The sequence below is a fragment of the Ursus arctos genome, unplaced genomic scaffold (genome assembly GCF_023065955.2).
Source record: "Ursus arctos isolate Adak ecotype North America unplaced genomic scaffold, UrsArc2.0 scaffold_5, whole genome shotgun sequence".
In the NCBI taxonomy this organism is placed as follows: domain Eukaryota; kingdom Metazoa; phylum Chordata; class Mammalia; order Carnivora; family Ursidae; genus Ursus; species Ursus arctos.
In genome coordinates this window covers 31,170,631-31,189,452 of record NW_026623067.1, presented here as the reverse complement: position 1 = coordinate 31,189,452, position 18,822 = coordinate 31,170,631, and the positions used below count along the sequence as shown (strand labels likewise).

At 33.2% G+C, this 18,822-nt stretch overlaps 1 protein-coding gene across 2 annotated transcripts in view; it reads left to right on the top strand.

Annotated features, from left to right (window-relative positions):
* Positions 1–18,822, top strand: part of KIF3A (kinesin family member 3A) — a 51,592-nt gene that overhangs the window by 26,869 nt on the left and 5,901 nt on the right. Inside the window, exons 6-17 of one of the 2 annotated variants that reach the window (XM_044387397.3) lie at positions 2,602–2,741; positions 3,151–3,348; positions 3,658–3,832; positions 7,699–7,797; positions 9,457–9,528; positions 11,613–11,621; positions 14,796–14,952; positions 15,358–15,538; positions 16,126–16,236; positions 16,577–16,702; positions 18,316–18,369; positions 18,722–18,790. In XM_044387397.3, coding sequence (XP_044243332.1) covers positions 2,602–2,741; positions 3,151–3,348; positions 3,658–3,832; positions 7,699–7,797; positions 9,457–9,528; positions 11,613–11,621; positions 14,796–14,952; positions 15,358–15,538; positions 16,126–16,236; positions 16,577–16,702; positions 18,316–18,369; positions 18,722–18,790 — 1,391 coding nt within the window. The remainder of the gene's footprint in view (positions 1–2,601; positions 2,742–3,150; positions 3,349–3,657; positions 3,833–7,698; positions 7,798–9,456; positions 9,529–11,612; positions 11,622–14,795; positions 14,953–15,357; positions 15,539–16,125; positions 16,237–16,576; positions 16,703–18,315; positions 18,370–18,721; positions 18,791–18,822) is intronic. The other variant, XM_026507953.4, reaches the window with a different exon arrangement.

Here is an 18,822-nt window from a genome sequence, read left to right as displayed (position 1 = left end):
TCTGGGCACCATTGTAAATTAGCTAATGTTTCTGTAGAGCAGGGTTTTTCAACCATTAAACCATAATCATTTTCTTTAAAAAATTTTCTTTTTGAATAGGTAATCCATACACATGTAAAATTCAAAAGGCACCAAAGTATACATTGAAAAACAAGTCGTTCTCCTACCCTTGGGTTTCAGTCACCTAGTTCCCTGGCGGAACTCTCTTACTTTGTCCTGTCCCCTTCCCGACACAGTGTATGTATGCCCAAGCATGTCTTTTTAGAGGAAGTGCTTGTCTTTTCCTCATGAGTCCGAGAATAGTATCCTTTATTCACTTAATGGTATTATTTTGGAAATCATTTCACAGTAACACATGGTAGACATTTCAAAGTAACTATATAGTATTTCACTGAATGGATCTACATAATGTATTTACCCAGTCTTTTATTCATGGACTTTTGTGTTGTTTTCACTCATGCTGGTGTTGAGCAATACTGCAGTAAATATTCTTATATGTATGAGTTTATACACATGCAGTCATATTTATAGGATAAGTTTTCCCATAGCATCTTGAAAAATATAAAAATTTAGTTTTTTTCTTACTCCAGAATAAATATTTTGACAAAAATTAAAACTATGTAAGTTTTTTTGTTTTATTTCCATTATGTGATGTATTAGTAGGTTGGAGCATTGAGTCAACTTGATTGCTGCAAGCAGTTTTCTCCTTAGGGATTGTAATGTTCAGTGTAGCATGTTTGTTGCATTGCTTTGTTTTCATAACCAGAAACAAAGAAAAGTCACAGTCATAAATAACATGCTGTACTTACATTGCAAAAATATAATAGGTACTAAAATAGTTAATATGATTTTTTCAAATTACATGTTCTCTCCTACTCCAAATTCAAAAACACTGCTACAGTGTGCTTTGATAATCACATAGCTATAAAACTATTCCTACCCTATGATCTGGTAATTCCAGTTTGGAAAATACATCCCATGAACATAATCCTAAAGAGAAAGAATGGTGTCTGCTCAAAGATGTTCATATTAGTGTTCATTATGAGGACCTAAAATTGGGAAACAATCCCAGATATCAGGGAGTAGCAAAATCAATTTTAATAAAATTTGCAAATTGTTTTTACATGGAAATATAGGAGATTAATGTTAAGTGGAAAAGCCAGAAGATAAAATAATACTCAGTAGGTGTATCTCTACTGATCAGATGTTATGAAGTGGTATTAGATTTTATTTTATTTTTTTAAAGATTTTATTTTTAATCTCTGCACCCAACATGGGGCTCAAACTTAAAACCCTGAGATCAAGAGTCACATGCTCTGCTGATTGAGCAAGGCAGGCACCCCTGGATTTATTTTTTAAGTATATTTGGAAAAAATACATAAGTTTGTAATATGATTTAAAAGAAAATTTTTGTAGAGTCACAAATCCTTGCATTTTCTTTCACTAATTTTTCTTTTACCTTCTTCCATTAGGCTTTCCTTTCCCTTATGACTGCAGTTTACACTCTAGTTACCTGGCTTCTCATATAACCATATGCTAATAAAGAATACCCTTTTAATCTTAAAATTATAAAATCAAGGCTTGCACGGAGAAGTTCTGCATGAATATATAGTAGGAAGATAATTTTGACACTGGCTAAAATTAACAAAATGCTTTTCAAATACTTGGCAATTAAAAAAAAACTAATACATACCTATTATAAAAAACAAAACAACTTTTTCTTTATTTACATAATATATTTATGTAAAATATTTATACTTAAATACTATATTTTGAGTGGATGCTTTGTTTAACAGAAATAGGATTGTACTATATATTCCTTTCTCTGTTTTTTTTTTTTTTTTTTTAGTTCATATGTTATAGGTATTTTCGCATGTCATACATACAGATCTGTTTTGTGTTTTTAAAGGACATATAGTAGCCCATAGTACGATTATTTTTTTAAGATTTTATTTATTTAGAGAGAGCATGCAAGCAGGGGGAGAGGCAGAGGGAGAGGGAGAGGGAGAATCTCAGGCTAGTCCGTGCTGAGGGCTTAGCCCAGCGTGGTGTTCGATCTCACGACCTGAGCCAAAATCAAGAGTCAGATGCTTAACTGACTAAGCCACCAGGTGCCCCATGACTGTTCTGTAGTAGATTGACCACTGTCCTTTTGATTGTTTCTGATCTCTTGGTATTGTAAACAATGCTGTACTGAGTAGCCTGTATCATCTAATGCATATGTGCGAGTATTTCTGTGGTTTGGATTCTCAGAACATAATAGAGATAGCTGAAACAGCAATAATTTTTTTAAATTATTTAACTTTTTTTTTTACCTTAGTTATTTGTTTAGTCAATAATACTTGGGATTGAAATTAAGTGTTTTGTCCTAAAATTACCTCTGTAATATGAGAAACATTACAAATTCTTTTGTTATCAACATAAATTGTCAGGCAGAGAAATTTTTAATGTTAAATAAACTTATCCTTTTCTGGGTTAGCCATGCTCTCTGGCTCTTTGCTGTGATGAGATTAAGTATTTAAAACCATTCTGGACATTTAATTATTTTTAAAACTACTCCCTCTTGTTATACTTTTTAAGAATTTCTTTCCTTTCTTCAAGGTTCTGTTGGTGCAACTAACATGAATGAACACAGTTCCCGTTCCCATGCCATCTTTACAATTACTATAGAATGCAGTGAAAAAGGCGTTGATGGTAACATGCATGTCAGAATGGGGAAGCTCCATCTTGTAGATCTTGCTGTAAGTAAGAGGGCACTACTCAAGGAATAACTTGTGATTTTGTGCATTTTATAAGTGAATAAAAATTCAAGTGAAAATGTGTGATTTACATACAATTTTTAACTTGTTTACTTGTATATGTGTTCTTAACTTATTATTTATTATGGAAACCTTCTCACTTCTAACGTCTATAAAAGTACTAAGAACAGTATGGTCTCCTGTGTACCCGTGACCCACCTTCAGCAGTTATCTCTTCATGCCCAGGCCTGTTTCATCTCTACCATCAGCCGCTTTTTCCCTTCCTCTATTATTTTGAAGCAAATTCCAGATACCATAGCAGATATTTTAGTGTCAAATTTTGTTTTAAACTTTCAGAGGAATATTCTGTATTTTTTATTTTAGCTTTATTTCTGTCTTTGTTTATTGCTAGGGTTCAGAAAGACAGGCAAAAACTGGAGCTACTGGACAGCGCCTAAAGGAAGCCACAAAAATCAATCTTTCGCTTTCCACCCTTGGTAATGTAATTTCTGCCTTGGTTGACGGAAAAAGCACTCATGTTCCTTATCGCAACTCTAAACTGACTCGTCTTCTTCAGGATTCCTTAGGAGGAAATTCAAAAACCATGATGGTAAGACTTAATTGTGGAATAGTTATCATCAGGAAAATTTCAGATTCCTATTTATGCCAATGATTGATATGCATAACATTTTTAAAACTATTAAGTATTTCGCTTGTTGTGATTTGTGGTTATTCTTTTTCAAGTACACTGTGTGTGCTAGTCCATATAATGGGGTTGGAAATCTGTGTGGCTGATGCTTTCTCGTTCAAGAAGGCCAGAGGAGAACTATGTTTCAAAAATTCTTTTTGATGTATCATAATGGTAGTATTAATTTTAACTGCATCAAGTATAAAATATTTTGTATTCCTAATTCAACAGTGTGCAAATATTGGGCCAGCAGATTACAACTATGATGAAACTATCAGTACATTACGGTATGCTAACCGTGCTAAGAATATTAAAAACAAAGCTAGAATTAATGAAGACCCAAAGGATGCTTTGCTTCGCCAGTTTCAGAAAGAAATAGAGGAACTGAAAAAAAAGCTTGAAGAAGGTAACTTTTTGTCAAAATATTAATGTTAATGTTAGCTAAAAATATGTTGCTTACCCACTAAGTGTTCTAATAAAAACAACTTGTTAAAATTCTTTGAGCATCTAACATTGCTATTTAAAGCAATATTTCTGCAAGGTAACTTGATACACACTTTAGCATTTTCATATTAAGTATAATTATGTAATATTTGTGTATGTGATTTTTTAAAATTCATTTACTTTAAACTCCATCTCAATCATCTCAGTCCCCATGTCCTTTTTTTAAAAAAAAAATATTTTATTCATTTGAGACAGAGAGAGCATGAGCAGGGGGAAAAGGCAGAAGGAGAGGGAGAAGCAGACTCCCTGCTGAGCCAGGAGCCCGATGCGGGGCTCGATCCTAGGACCCAGAGGTCATGACCTGAGCTGAAGGCAGATGCTTAACCATCTGAGCCACCCAGGCCATGTCCTTTTATAGATTTCATTTGACCACTTACTAAATAATGAATTTTTTTGGTCTTTGTATAAGAGCAAGTGTTACCATATATGTATTTAGGTGAAGATGACCCAGAGTTCTTTGTGAAAGATATCAGTGGCTATTATTCAAAGTAAAGAAACCTATCAAGGTCATGGGTAAACAGAATTTAGTAAGTAAAAATTCATTGTGTGACTTTGAAAATATGCTTTCATGCTTAAATTTGAACATGCGATTCTGTTTGGGGAATCCTTTTCTAACCAGATGTTAGAAAGTTTGAAGACCTTGTTCATGAGGATGAGAAATTTACAGACTGTCAATCAAGTGCTCAGTGACTCTCCACACTTTCATGCTAAGAACTGATTGGCATAGGGCTGCTCCTTTTCATACCAGATAAACAAAGGGCTTTAGAGTGGGTTTTTTTTTTTTTTTTTTAATAGTATATGGAGAGACTGGATAGGACAGATGTGAATTACACAGATGCCACCATCACAGATGTTTGGAAAGGGTACTGATTCAATAAACTTGGGTAAAATTATTGAGGAAAAGCAGTAATTGAACTGCCTTTTAGATGATGAAATCTGGTATTTTAAATATGACCACTAGGTGGTATTTATAGTCAATATGTTTTAAAGATTTAAAATTTCTTAGATTTGTTAATGTTCAATTCACACCTTTATTTTGCTGCCTTTATTTTTTTACATTTTTTCACTGTGGCAAAATAAACATAGCGTAAAATTTACCATTTTAACTATTTTTATTCTGTGACATTAAGTATGTTAACATTGTTCTATAACCATTACCATCATCCATCCCTAAAACTTTTTAATCATCCCCAAATGAAGCTCTATACCCATTAAACATTTACTCTCCGTCCCCCTCTCTGCCTCAGGCCCTGGTAACCACTATTCTGTCTCTGAATTTGACTATCTAGATAACTCATATGAGTAGAATCATATAATACATGTGCTTTTGTGTCTGGGTTATTTTACTCAGCATAATGTCTTCAAGGTTCATCCATATCATAGCATGTGTCAGAATTTCCTTCGTTTTTAAGGCTGAATAATATCCCATCGTTTGTATATACCACATTTTATTTATCCATTCATCTTTTGGTGGACACGTGGGTTGCTTTTGCCTTTTGACTACTGTAAATAATCTGGCTACGAATGTGGGTGTACAGATACGTTTTTGAGTTCTTGCTTTCACTTCCTTTGAGTATATGCCCAGAAGTGGAATTGATCGATCATGTGGTAATGCTGACTTTATTTTTAAGACATTTCATTTCACTGATGCTTATGACATTTGTTTTTATAATCCAGTTAACAGTGTTATAATATGGTAAATACAGTTGATCATATAAACAATAAAAAAGTAGGGAAAAACATTAAAAGAATAATTTTTAAAATTTTTAATAGACTTAGAAACTTCAAAGTATAGTGAGTTCCTATATACCCATCACCTAGCTTCCCCTTATGTTAACATCTTATATGACTGGAGCATCTTACGGTGAACATCTTACAGTTGTTGGAACTAGAATTTTACATCGATACAGACTTTATTAACTAATCTGTCGATTTTATTTAGATGTTGAGTTTGCTTTCTAGTGCCCTTTTTCTCTAGTCCAGGATGCAGTCTAGCATTACATATTGCATTTAGTTGTCTCCTCCAGTCCCTCATCTTTCTCCACCTTTCATGGTCTTGACACTGTAAAAGTCATATATTTGTAGAATGTTCCTCAATTTGGGTTGTCTGTAGTTCTCTCGTAATTATTCTGCAAGGTTTCTTCCCTCTAAATTCTATAATTTTACATTTTCCTTTGAACTTAAGGTCTATCTTGTGGGGAGATACTTCGAAATTACTAAAGGGTCCTGTTTCTTATCATACCTTTCCCCACTAATTTGAGCATCCATCTGGGGTTCTTGCCAGCAACAATAATTCTGTGGAATTTGCTCCTCGGCGATTTTGTTTTCTCATCATTCCTTCTAATATTTAATGTTTGGAATTCTGTTGTAAGGGGGAGTAGTCCCTCCTCCCCCACTTGTTTATTCGCTTATTTATTTGTCAGTACCGACTCATGGATATTTATTTTAGTCTGTGCATTATAATACAATAATATCATTATTTGTTTCATTGCTCAGATTGTTCGAACTTCTGCCATAGGAGCTCCTTCAGGCTCCTGCCATAGTTGCTGTATCCTTTCACCATGCTTCCATCAATTTTTTGATTTTTGGTTTTGAGTTTTTCTTTATTTCTGGCATCACAGATGTTTTAGGCTCATTTTATATGTTCCCTACCCTAGCATAATACCATCTATTTCTCCCTATTTCCTTTCAGTGGAGAATCGTATTTAGAAACCAAGACTTGGGTGTTAGGTGCACTCACTGCTACTAGGGTGTCACTGTTACTAGGCCAAAGAAAATATTTTTAATAAATTCTTTCTCCCAATATACTTGTCTCTTCTTATCCATTATTTACTGGTTTAGATATTATTGTTTGTGATTAGTATATATTTATTTTTTTCCCCAAATACCTTTGTTTTTTTAGACATTTCATACATGGACAGTGTTATTTTTAAATAACTATTTTGAAGGTAATATAGTACTGATCTGCATTATTAGTTTAATTATTCCCTTTTTTCTTTTTCTTTTTATTATACTCTTTGTACAAGTAAGTCCTTCTTTTCTTATGATATAGTCCTGAAGGTGGGATCACTGTGTTAGATGAGTTTTATCATTCTTAAAAAATATGCAGGTTGAATGAATTTTTAAAAATCTTAGAGGGACGCCCAGCTGGCTTAGTTGGTGGAGCATGTGACTCTTGATCTCAGGGTTTTGAGTTTGAGCTCCATGTTGGGTGTAGAGATTACTTAAAAATAATAAATATTTTAAAAATAAAATAAAATCCTATACAGAAAACTGAGGAGAAAATGCTCCCAGAGTGATCACTGTTTTAAAAAACTGAAATAGTGACTTTAACTCGAAATTTTTGTATTATATGTAGTACTTTATTTAATCATTTGAAATTTTAAGTAGATCAGAAATTTTTTTGAAAGATTTTATTTATTTGAGAGAGAGTGAGAGAGGGAGCACAAGCAGGGGGGCAGCATGAGCTGGGGTTGCAGCAGATGTGGGGCTCTATCCCAGGAGCCTGGGATCATGACCTGAGCCAAAGGCAGATACTTACCCGACTGGGCACCCATTAAGTAAGTAGATCAGAATTTAACTTCTCTTTAGGAAATTTAAAATAAAGCCTCTGTATACATTACGTCTTTTTCCTGAGGTGAGCATGTGATATACTGTTTAGGAATATTAAAATACGGTTTGTTTAGGGCAACAGACTTAATGAAGAAAATTAATGTAGGCCATAACCTGGTATAGAATATAAATTGTTTTGTAAAATTTCTATTTAAGGGGAAGAAATATCAGGCTCTGATATCAGTGGGTCAGAAGAGGATGATGATGAAGAAGGCGAGGTTGGAGAAGATGGAGAGAAAAGGAAAAAAAGAAGGGGTAAGTTCTTTTCAGTGTTCTAGAAATTAACTGGGATTGCTACCTAAATATGGTTTAACATTCATCTGAGTACATGCCTTTTTTTTTTTTTTTGCCATTTTTAGTTATGGTAGCAATTCACACAGAGGAAATGTGCCATATACGTGGTTAATTTTGCCTTATTTTTTTCTCCTATGCTGATCTCCTACTTAGAGTTGAATCATAATACCATATGTTCTGTCTTTTACAGTTTAGAATTGTGAAAATCTGTGATAGTGGTTATACCATGTAAAGATTTCATTCAGGGTTTTAATTTTTTGTGGGGACTTTGATTTGTGTTGGGAACCTAAAATTTTTTTTAAGGGAATCAGGATAATGCGGAGTTTTTCTCAAGCATGGTTAGGCTTTAGAAGTTATTGAATTTTAAATGATGAATTTGTATGAGGATTCTATTTTTTTAATTTACTGCTTTGCTTTATAGAATGTACTTTTGTTCTTACTCTTTTATGGGGCATTTGTTGGCAAGTGTGAAGTAAGTTTGTATTTATTGTGATAAAGATACAGATGACAGGCAAAAGAGAGGGACATATTATAATGGCCCACTTTTCAAATGTTTTTGCTCTTGATGTTTATTTGTTTCAGAACTCTCTTCCATTCATGTGGATCATTAATGTGTGGATCATTGTTTTCAAGCTGGTGCATATTTTGCTTGTCTTATTAAAATCTTGCTGAAAATAAACCCAGGAGTCCCACATTTTAAAACCAAAGGTTCTGTAACTTCAGAAGGCAGGAAGAGCATGATTGAGAGCAAGAGCTGGCCAGCTATAGTCTACTGGCCAAATCTGGCCCACCACCTTCTTTTGTAAATAAAATTTTATTACGTGTCCATGCTCATTTGTTTGCATATGGTATACAGCTGCTTTCAGATGAGGCCGTATGGCCCACAAAGCCTAAAGCACTTATTATCTGTCCCTTAAGAGAAAATGCTTGCTGACCCCTTATTTAGATAAATGGTTTTGTGTTCATACCTATTTTTCACAGACTGTTCATAGCTAAAGCAGATCATAGATTTGTTAAAAATAAAAGTTAAAATAGAAAAAAATGCCATTGCTTAATATGTTAAAATATTTATTAGTAAGATACCTTCCTTCTAGACTTAGAAATTATAATATTTTTAGTGGGCCTTTCACAGTTTTGCCATGAAACCTGAAACATGCATAATTGGTGGAGAGTGAAATTGTAGATGAACCACACTGTGATGAAGGGTAATTCATCATTCCTATAGTTTTAATTGTGCATAACTTTAAATTTTAAAACTCACCTCCTGTAACTTACCAGGTAAATAGTTTAAATAGACTTAAATGTCACCAAATGCCTTATTTTTTATTCACGTCATTCCAACCCTCTGAATTACTGTGTTTTAAGTGGGTAGTGGGGTTTGCCTACAGTAGATGCTTAAAGCAATCCAGTTTCTAACTGCCCCGTCTGGCTTTGTACCTAGAGAATATTGGGTAGTCTACCAAGACTGGTATTAACGGAAAGTACGTTTGGTTCTTTAATGCAAAGCTTGATTGTTCTTTAAAAGTCTCTCTCTGGAACTGAATTTTCCTCTGTGTATGTGTTCATTCTCTTGTTTCCTCTTTCTCTGGTTCCCGTCGGGCTCATTTCTTTGTCTTCCAGGCAGTAGCAGCAGCAGTAGTTCAGACTCCACATGTTCTGTCATAGAGAAACCTCTGGATAAGTCCTTGCCTAGTGAGTGGTAGCTCTTAAATTCTCTCACAGAGCTTTGGCTTTTCCATAAACCATGGGCTTCATTTGAGAAATGCTGCACTGCTCCCCGTCATTACTTAAAGAGTACATGTTGGACTGTTCTCAGTAGAACAAAGCATGTGATGATCCCCCCTTCTTCATCGCTTCAAGTTAACTGTAATTGTTAAAACGTGTGCTTAAGCTTATGTCTGAGACAATGGAAGAGAGATTCGTGCTTTTGCAATTGAGATAATGTAAAGAGAGCTAGTAAGCTGTATCAAAGAATAATTCTTACAGTTCCTTTTTTATATTTCAGGATGAACTTCCAATCCTAGTCAGTAGAAGGGCTAGGCAGTAACAAATCCTGAATTTCTAAAAGTACAAATCACATTTGGCAATACACCAGTGCCCATTATAACATGTCTTAAGTTATAAAGATTTTGTGCTTTGATGTCCTATTCTTAGGGGCAGCTCAAGATTGAAAGCTCCCACGTAAAGAAAAATGTAATGTTTGAAACAAGTAAAGATACACTGGATAGTATTTTATTTCAAATGGCCCCTTTCTCTATTGCTCAACTACCTGATTGATTTTAAGAAACTTTCTAAGCTATGATTAGAGAATTCAGATCCACAAGAAGTTGTTTATGCAGGATCTGTCTAGACGTATTTCAGTCAAAAAGGCTTTTTCTTAAACCTTAAATCAGTTGAAAAGTATTACTAATTTTATGTATATTTTTAGACGAAAAGGGAATTGATTTTTTTTCTACTAGATTGCAGCTTACTGCCTTTTAAAGCATTATCTATGTACTTATTTTTCTAAAACTAATAACGCATTTGTTTATTCTTATGCCTTTAGAGGAAAAATTCCAAGAGTATTAGGAATCGTTTTTTCTCTTGACAGCTCTTTTATTTTACCAAAACAACTAATTTAAAGGACAATTCATAAAATAAAAGAAATTGCTTTAGAAACCATATAGAGGTATTATTTTGTATTATAAACTGTCAGATATGAGAAAATACCTGAGTGGCATTATAATTTAAGTTTCTGTTTTAAAATTTACTTTAAAGAGTAGTTCTATGAACGTATGTTATGAAATGAGTTGTACTTGGTTCGATTCATGCAGTTTTAGTTACTGCTGGTTTACCTAGCACATAACATTAAGTTCTTCTGTTGTGATGTGGGCTTGGTGGTGAAGTGGAAAAATGGTTTTCCCAGCATGTGGTTGCTGTGTGTAACTTGTATGTACCGTCCCTTTTAAAAATACGAATGGCTTTTTTTAAGGTGTTCTTTGCTTGAGTCATCAGTTGATCATTTACCTCTATGGAATCATAATTACCCTTAACAATCTACTAATAGGTTGAATGCAAGTTCGTTATTATACAGGTGTACTTCACTTTATGCAATTAATTTTTTTTCTGAAAAAATTGCTTATAAATCAAATTGGAAAATCAAATCTATTGGGAGAACTTGCTGTCTTTAACATTTCTTCATTAAATCCTTTTGTTAAATTATCACTGCAAATTACTGTAATCCAATTCATCTCTTTAGTTGATTGAGGTTTTTGTGTTGGATTTTCTTAAAGGGGAGGCACACCTGTATGGGATCTTTATATTAGAACATCGAATTGGGAAATTTTGGAAATTGACAATGCAAATTTTGCTACTTTTAACTTACTAATTTTTTAAATTGGCATAATTTTCTGTTTTGTCCTTTTAGATTACTTCCTAGACCTTAGCAGGTTCCCAATTCCATGTATACCATTAGTATAACCACTTGGTGCTGAACTGTTACATTTGCAGGAGTCTGGGAGTCATTGTGAGCTCTTGAGATTGATTTGAATTGTAATCTTAGTCTAAATTAATCTTATTTGCTTAAATTACGTCTCTGTGTTGAATATGCTTTTCTTTTTACATAAAGCCGCTCTTTTTCAGTTTTGGTAATGATTTATTTCTATATTTCTACTATAAGTAAATGCTGTTAAACATTTTTCTTTGTTTTACAAAGGAAATAATGTTTTTCTTTTTTTCCTCTTCATCTCTGTGCATATGCTTCCTGTCTACGATTTGCTTACTACTCTTACTGAAAGATCAAGCAGGTTGGTGTGATTGATTTGCACTCCACATGGTACAATTATTTAAACTATAAAGAACTTTGTTATTTAACTACATATATTTTTTTTAATAGTTTTTTTTTCAAGGTAAGTATCTGTCTTTTCTATTAAAAAAATCTTTCAACATTAGCTTTTTTTTTTTTTAAACTTTTTTTCCTAAATTAAAAAAAAATTCATTTCAGTTTTTGTTCAGGAAGATACTAGGAACATTCTTGTTTCCAAACAATCTTTTTAGAAGAACAATTCTGAGGTATTAGATTGATAGCGACAACTTCACTGGATTCTCTAGACCTAATTGACAAAATAGACAAATATAACAGCAGAACCAGATGACATGATGTTTTTTCCTAATTTTTTAAAAACCCATTAAGCCAAAGTTTGGTAATACAAATATAAATGATTTTCACTTTCAAGCTTTTTTTTTTTTTTTTTTTTTTAACAGCTAGGAATCAAATGCCTGGTTACTTATGCCCATGGGTGCTCATGTAATGAAAAAAAAATTAATTCAGTTAAGTCTTCCTGAAATTCTTCCCTTTAACTTTATCTTGCCAAAGTTCATTTTGACAGTTTTGGTTGGAACACATGGCAAAGGGCAACTAAAAGTATTAAAATTAAATACTGTATGACATCACCATTTTTTAAAGATTTATTTACTTGAAATTTTGTGCAGAATTGTGTTGTGCAGTATTAGAAGGGTTTTTGTTGGTTTGGTTAGGATTTTTAGAAATTCTTTAAAAAAAATGAATTTTTCTAAAAGTGATTTTTAATGATGTCATGATTTTAAGTGCCTGATTAGGAAAGTTGGAATATATTCACATTTAGCCTAACATATTATTTAGAGAGAAATATAATGATTTATCTGAATAATACTGGCTAGAAATTATGTTACTTAAATATTAAACTTTTGAAACTGAACCTAGCTATAAATGCATGGTCATCTTTATGAGACTGTCGTAGGAGCACAATAAGATTTCTGCTGCTTATGCATCAGTTGGAAAATACTACCTGAATGGTTTTGAATAGCTAATGCAATTCAGGCCTAGTAAGTAATTCATCAACAGGCCTACTAAGTAATTCAACACAATTCATCAATTGTATTTCTACATGTAATATCTTATTTTACTGCCTCTTAATGGGGTTGGAAACTGTATGTTTTTAACTGTTAACCAAACAATTAGAACCCTATAAGCCTAAAAATTAATATGCATATGTTTATCAGATCATTTCCACTATACCATTAGTATCCATGTCTTCAAACAGGGTCTGTGTTTTCTGTTTTTTTTGTCTTAACATACTTGCCATTTTTTCTTTAAATATTTGTAATTCTGAGGTGGAAAGTAAGTTGTAATTTTTTAATGCATGTACTTTATTTATTTTTAAAGATTTTATTTTTATGTAATCTCTACACCCAGTGTGGGGCTCTAACTCACAACCCCCAAGATCAAGAGTCGGATGCTCTATCAGCTATGCCAGCCAGCCGCCCTCTGCGTGCACTTAACTTTATACTTGAATTTACACTTTTCTCCCTCAAATTTCCAAGAAATAGTACTACTGATTAGAAATCCTTTCTAGGAGTTCACTAGGAACAGGAATTAGATTAATTTTTAAAATTATTTTTTTAACAGCATAAATCAGAACATTCAGTATAGGTGACTGTGCCAAAGAAGCCAACATATTCAGGTCTCCATCCTGACTTTTGGAATGCAATGAATCACACCACACCAAAGCATGAATTTGGATCAGTGCTCTTATTTACTCTTTTATTTAACTGACTTGTTTTGTGGCTTAAGTATGCTTTGGACTTTTATTTCTATAGAAATGAAGGGTAGTGTATTTTAAACCCTTGGGTTTTGTTTTTTTTAATATAATTGTATCATAAAGATTTAAAGTCTATGAATGATTTTTCATCTCATGGTTCCTGAAAGTGTATGTTCAGATATATATCTGCATCGTCATTATCTTTCAGTTCTCTTTCCTTGTTAGCAGGAGGGGCTAGCTTTTGGGTGGAGACATTAACAATTTATAGACTCCTCTGGTTTACACTCTTCTGTGGTCCTTTGGGAAGGAAGTTAAGAATGACAGAAAGCTTTCAGGAGAGCCTCAAACCAATTCTACGAAAAGTTTGATTGTTTTTCTAAAGGAAAGTATGTTTCAAAGAAATTGTATTACCAGAAATGAATTATATTTGATTCAGTTTCATAACCAGTTTAATAACCTAGTTCTTTATTTTCTCTTTTTGATTTTTCATTTTAATTTCATTATTTTGAAATTCATTCAATAAGCTTTTACTGAACATCTGTTGTGTGTATATTAGGCACTATAGTCAAAATCAGTTGGAAGCTCTATTTCCAACTTCATTATTTGGTTGTATTTCTACTTATATTTGATACTTGGCATATTTAAAATGGCTTAGGTTTAGGATCCTGAGTTTGACACAGTAACGAGCAATTTTAGTTGCTCATTTAAGATACAATGATAGATTATGGTAGCTCAGCAACTGTAAAATGCCTGGTTAGTTATAACCATTATATAATTAGTATAGAACTTCGTCCTTCATACTATGAGATGAAATACTTCCAAATAATTTTATTAGACATAAATTTTAGAAAAACTCTGAAGATATATATTAGAAACTTGTTGCTATAAATTTTGCCTGACACTTTTATCTGTGCAATTTAGGCCTATATGTGACTTCTGTTTATTCATTTGTTTTAATAAATTTTGGGGAAGTATTTTGGGAAGCCACTTGATTTTGTATCTAGTTATCAGAAAAAAGTAACTAATCATACTGCTTTTTTGAACATATCTTATTTGGGGACCCATAGATCTTTGGTTTTTTTTAAAAATTTATTTGGCTTTCCTTTTATTATTAATCTATTAATCTTTCTCTTTTCCCCCCTACTTACCTGTTTTGCTTCTCTTTCACATACTTCTGTTCCTAGTTATCATTGAACGGTTACACATTTTGTTTAGCAATTACTTAAAAAGTTATTCTAGGAACATAGTAAATAGAAATAAAATATATTATTTGATTTCCTTAAAATGTTGATAACTGACTTTGTATTATTGAGGAAATGTATCTTTTATAATTGAAGATAATTTATACAAATCTGAAAAATTGGCTCTAAAGTGATTGTTGGAATTAAATGACTCATATAGGTAAAAAGAAAGTGTCCCCAGATAAGATGGTTGAAATGCAAGCCAAAATTGATGAAGAGAGAAAAGCACTTGAAACAAAGCTTGATATGGAAGAAGAAGAAAGAAACAAGGCTAGAGCTGAATTAGAGAAACGGGAGAAAGATCTTCTTAAGGCCCAGTGAGTATTACTTAATTGAGATGGATTCGTGATTTAAATTTCTGGTATTTTTCCTAGGATATTTATAAGGAAGAAAATTGAATAGTAATTAAAAGCTTGATTTTTGTCTCCAGAATAGCTTTTTCGGATAGAGGGTTTTGTTGTATGTGTTCTATTTCCAAAAATTACATCTGTTTTTACTATTTTGTCTCTATGTAGGAGGAAAAATTATCAGTGAATTTGAATGTTATAGATTAAATTATAAGTTAATTTATACTACCCTGTGATACAATTTGATAGAGGTGTTACATAATTATATACAAATTCTGAAATTTCGCATCCAAATACTTGTAAAGTTTTGGAAAACGGAATTATAGAATAGTAGGTAATTGATGGATATTAAGCATTCTCATTTTTAATCAACAGACAAGAACATCAGTCTTTGCTAGAGAAATTATCTGCACTGGAGAAGAAGGTAATTGTGGGTGGTGTTGATTTATTGGCAAAAGCTGAGGAACAAGAGAAACTTCTTGAAGAATCTAATATGGAACTGGAAGAACGGAGGAAAAGAGCAGAGCAACTTCGCAGAGAACTTGAGGAAAAAGAGGTAACGTGACTTTCTGGTTTTGGTTGACACTTTGCCTTCGGTATTTAACTCCTCTAGTGAAAAGCTTTATATCCATCATATTTAATTAATTAAGTATAGTGGACACACAGTGTTACACTAGTTTCAGATATACATCATAGAGTGATTAAACTTCTCCATATGTTACTCTTTGCTTACCGCAAGTGCTGCTGTCATCTGTCACTGTATAATCCTATTACAGTACTATTGACTATATTCCCCATGCTGTCCCTTTCATCCCCATGACTTATTCCCTAACTGAAGCCCTGTGCCTCCCCCTAGCCTTCACCCATTTTGTCTGTCTCCCCCCCACGCCCAACCATCAGTTTGTTTTCTGTAGTGATGGGTCTCTTTATGCTTTTTGTTTGTTTATTTTTTTTGTTTTTTGGATTGCACATATAAGTCAAATCATATGGTGTCTTATATCTATAATCTTAATAAAATTTTAAAGCAGATCTGTGAATTGCTTTGAAAGATGTTAGTTGCTAAACGTTTTTATCATTTGTTAAATAATTAAATTTTTGATTTAATGAAGAAAATTATTCTGAGTTTGTCAATTTTTGTTGTAGCAAGAACGCTTGGATATTGAAGAAAAATATACCAGCTTGCAAGAGGAAGCACAGGGAAAAACCAAGAAATTAAAGAAAGTTTGGACTATGCTGATGGCTGCCAAATCAGAGGTTGGTCTCCTAGAAATTACCTACAAATGTAGCTCTGAATTAAATTTTTTTTTTTTGAGTAAGTATGATTAAGAATCCTAAAGAGATCTTAATGTATGCTTACAATTTTAAAGAAATAACATTTTCTCTTTTGTGTGCAATTTCAAATTTTAGCTATGAAACTATATTGTATATTTCCAATAACATGGAAATAGTGACAGGTAATATCATTCTGTCCATTGTTTGTGAAGGAACTGTGTAAGCTCTTACAGGGTTTCTTAGGCCAGTGCCTGTATCAGTTGGAACTGTTTTATATTTAAAATCTTGTTTGCCCTTAGTATTTTTATTGATTTTCCGGTAGATGGCTGATCTTCAACAGGAGCATCAGAGGGAAATTGAAGGCCTACTGGAGAATATTCGACAACTTAGCCGGGAGCTCCGACTTCAGATGCTTATCATTGATAACTTCATACCTCAAGATTATCAGGTAAGACGGAAATTCTCTCTTCTGGATATTACATCACTGGCTAGGGTGAAGAAATAAGGAATATAAATTCTAATTTAATTGATGGTAAATATTTACTTTTCTGTTGTCGGCAGTAAAATTTTCTTGAACTAGTGCCATCACATTTCACTTCAGCTGTTAACTTTTTTAATACTAATTCTTTGAGTATGTGAGTATCTAAGAATTTCTCAGCCCTTTGGAGGAACCCAGATTTTTGTAATTGCATTCAGAATCAGAGTATAGGTCCTATTTATATATTCAATTTAATCTTATAAATAGATTAAACAGAACTCCTTTGCTAATTTTTCTCCCCGCTTATGGATACCAGTTGTGTGTATGTGCACGCATGCGTGTGTCTATGTATGGCCTGTGGTTTATATGGTAAAATAAACATAACATGAAATTTACTTTGCTTAACTATTTTTAAGAATACAGTTCAGGGGTGCCTGGGTGGCTCAGTCAGTTAAGCGTCTGACTCTTGATTTCAGTTCAGGTCGTGATTTCAGGAGTCGTGAGATCGGGCCCTGCATCTATCTCTGTGCTTAGTGGGAAGTCTTCCTGATATTCTCTTTCTCCCTCTGCCCTTCCCTCCTCTCTCTTTCTCTCTCCTCCTCACTCTCTCCAAAATAAATAAATCTTGAAAGAAAAAAAAATTCAGTTCAGTGACATTAAGTATATTCACAGTGTTTTGCAATCATCACTGCCATCTCCAGGTGGATGCTGATTCTTAATTCTAGTATAACTTTAAAATCTCAGCCATTTTCTTTACTCAAAATTTCCGTTTTTCTAGTACATTTTAGTAAAGATTAACATACTGATTTTTCAAAAATTTATTTTGAGTCTCTATATAGCATGAAGATTTTTTTCTGAAAATAAGCTTTGATATTTTTTTCCTTTGGACCTCAGGTGCACAGAATTAATTATTGGTTCATGGCACATTCTCCTTATTGGTCCTTGGATGACCTGCTTTTATTTAGTTGGTTAGTTTTTGTTTGTTTGTTTGTTTGTTTTGGTTATTTTGTAGTGAACTTGTCATGCGTAACAAAAGCTAATACCACAGCAGTAACCTACTTCTAACCAAATGGTTTCCCCCTTCCCTCTTCCACCCCTTACCTCTTCCAACTCAAAGTAACCATTATCCTGAATCCCATGTTCTTCATGTTCTTACCTTGCTTTTTATATAAGAATATAGTTTACTTGCATTTACATGTATTCTTTCAAAGTCTGTATTTTTTTATTTATTTAGTAAAGATTTTATTTATTTATTTGAGAGAGAGAACACAAGCAGGGTAAGCGGCAGGCAAAAGGAGAGGGAGAAGCAGTCTCCCCGCTGAGGAGGGAGCCTGATATGAGGCTTGATCCCAGCCCCCTGGGATCATGACCTGAGCAGAAGGCGAACACTTAACTGACTGAGCCATCCAGGTGCCCCACAAAAGTCTATATTTTTAAATGTATAAAAAAGATAATGCTGTATATAATGTTTTTAGGCATTTTTTTAATTTAATATATTAAGATTTTAATTTTGTGAGTATCTTCCTGTCAGTATTTCAAATGTTATTAAATATTAAAAGTAGACCGTCTTTGACTCTTAAAAGGAAATGATTGAAAACTACGTCCATTGGAATGAAGACATAGGAGAATGGCAGCTAGTGAGTATTACCTTCATCCTTTCATGAAATACTTACGGAGTGTTTCCTATACACTGGATCTGTGCTGGCTGCGAGGGGAGAAAGATAGTCCAGAGAATGAATCAAATGAGAATCCAGTAGGGTGGATGTTTTCCTAATTAATTGTATTATAACAGACTTTTCAGGGGAAATGGTGTAAATGGGGCTTCATAGGACTGTATGACCCATAAATCCCTTTCTTTTCCAGCATTCAAATTTCTGGCACATTTTATGAGTGTGACATCAGTATATCTCATAGTAATTTGCCTTACTTACAGTATTAATTGCTAATTAAGACATTTTTCCTCTCTCCCCTTTTTTTCCCTTTTTTGAGAAATGTGTTGCCTACACAGGAAATAACATGAGGAAGCAGACTCCAGCTCCTGATAAAAAAGAGAAAGATGTAAGTGCTTTTTTTTTTTCTTTTGTAACTAT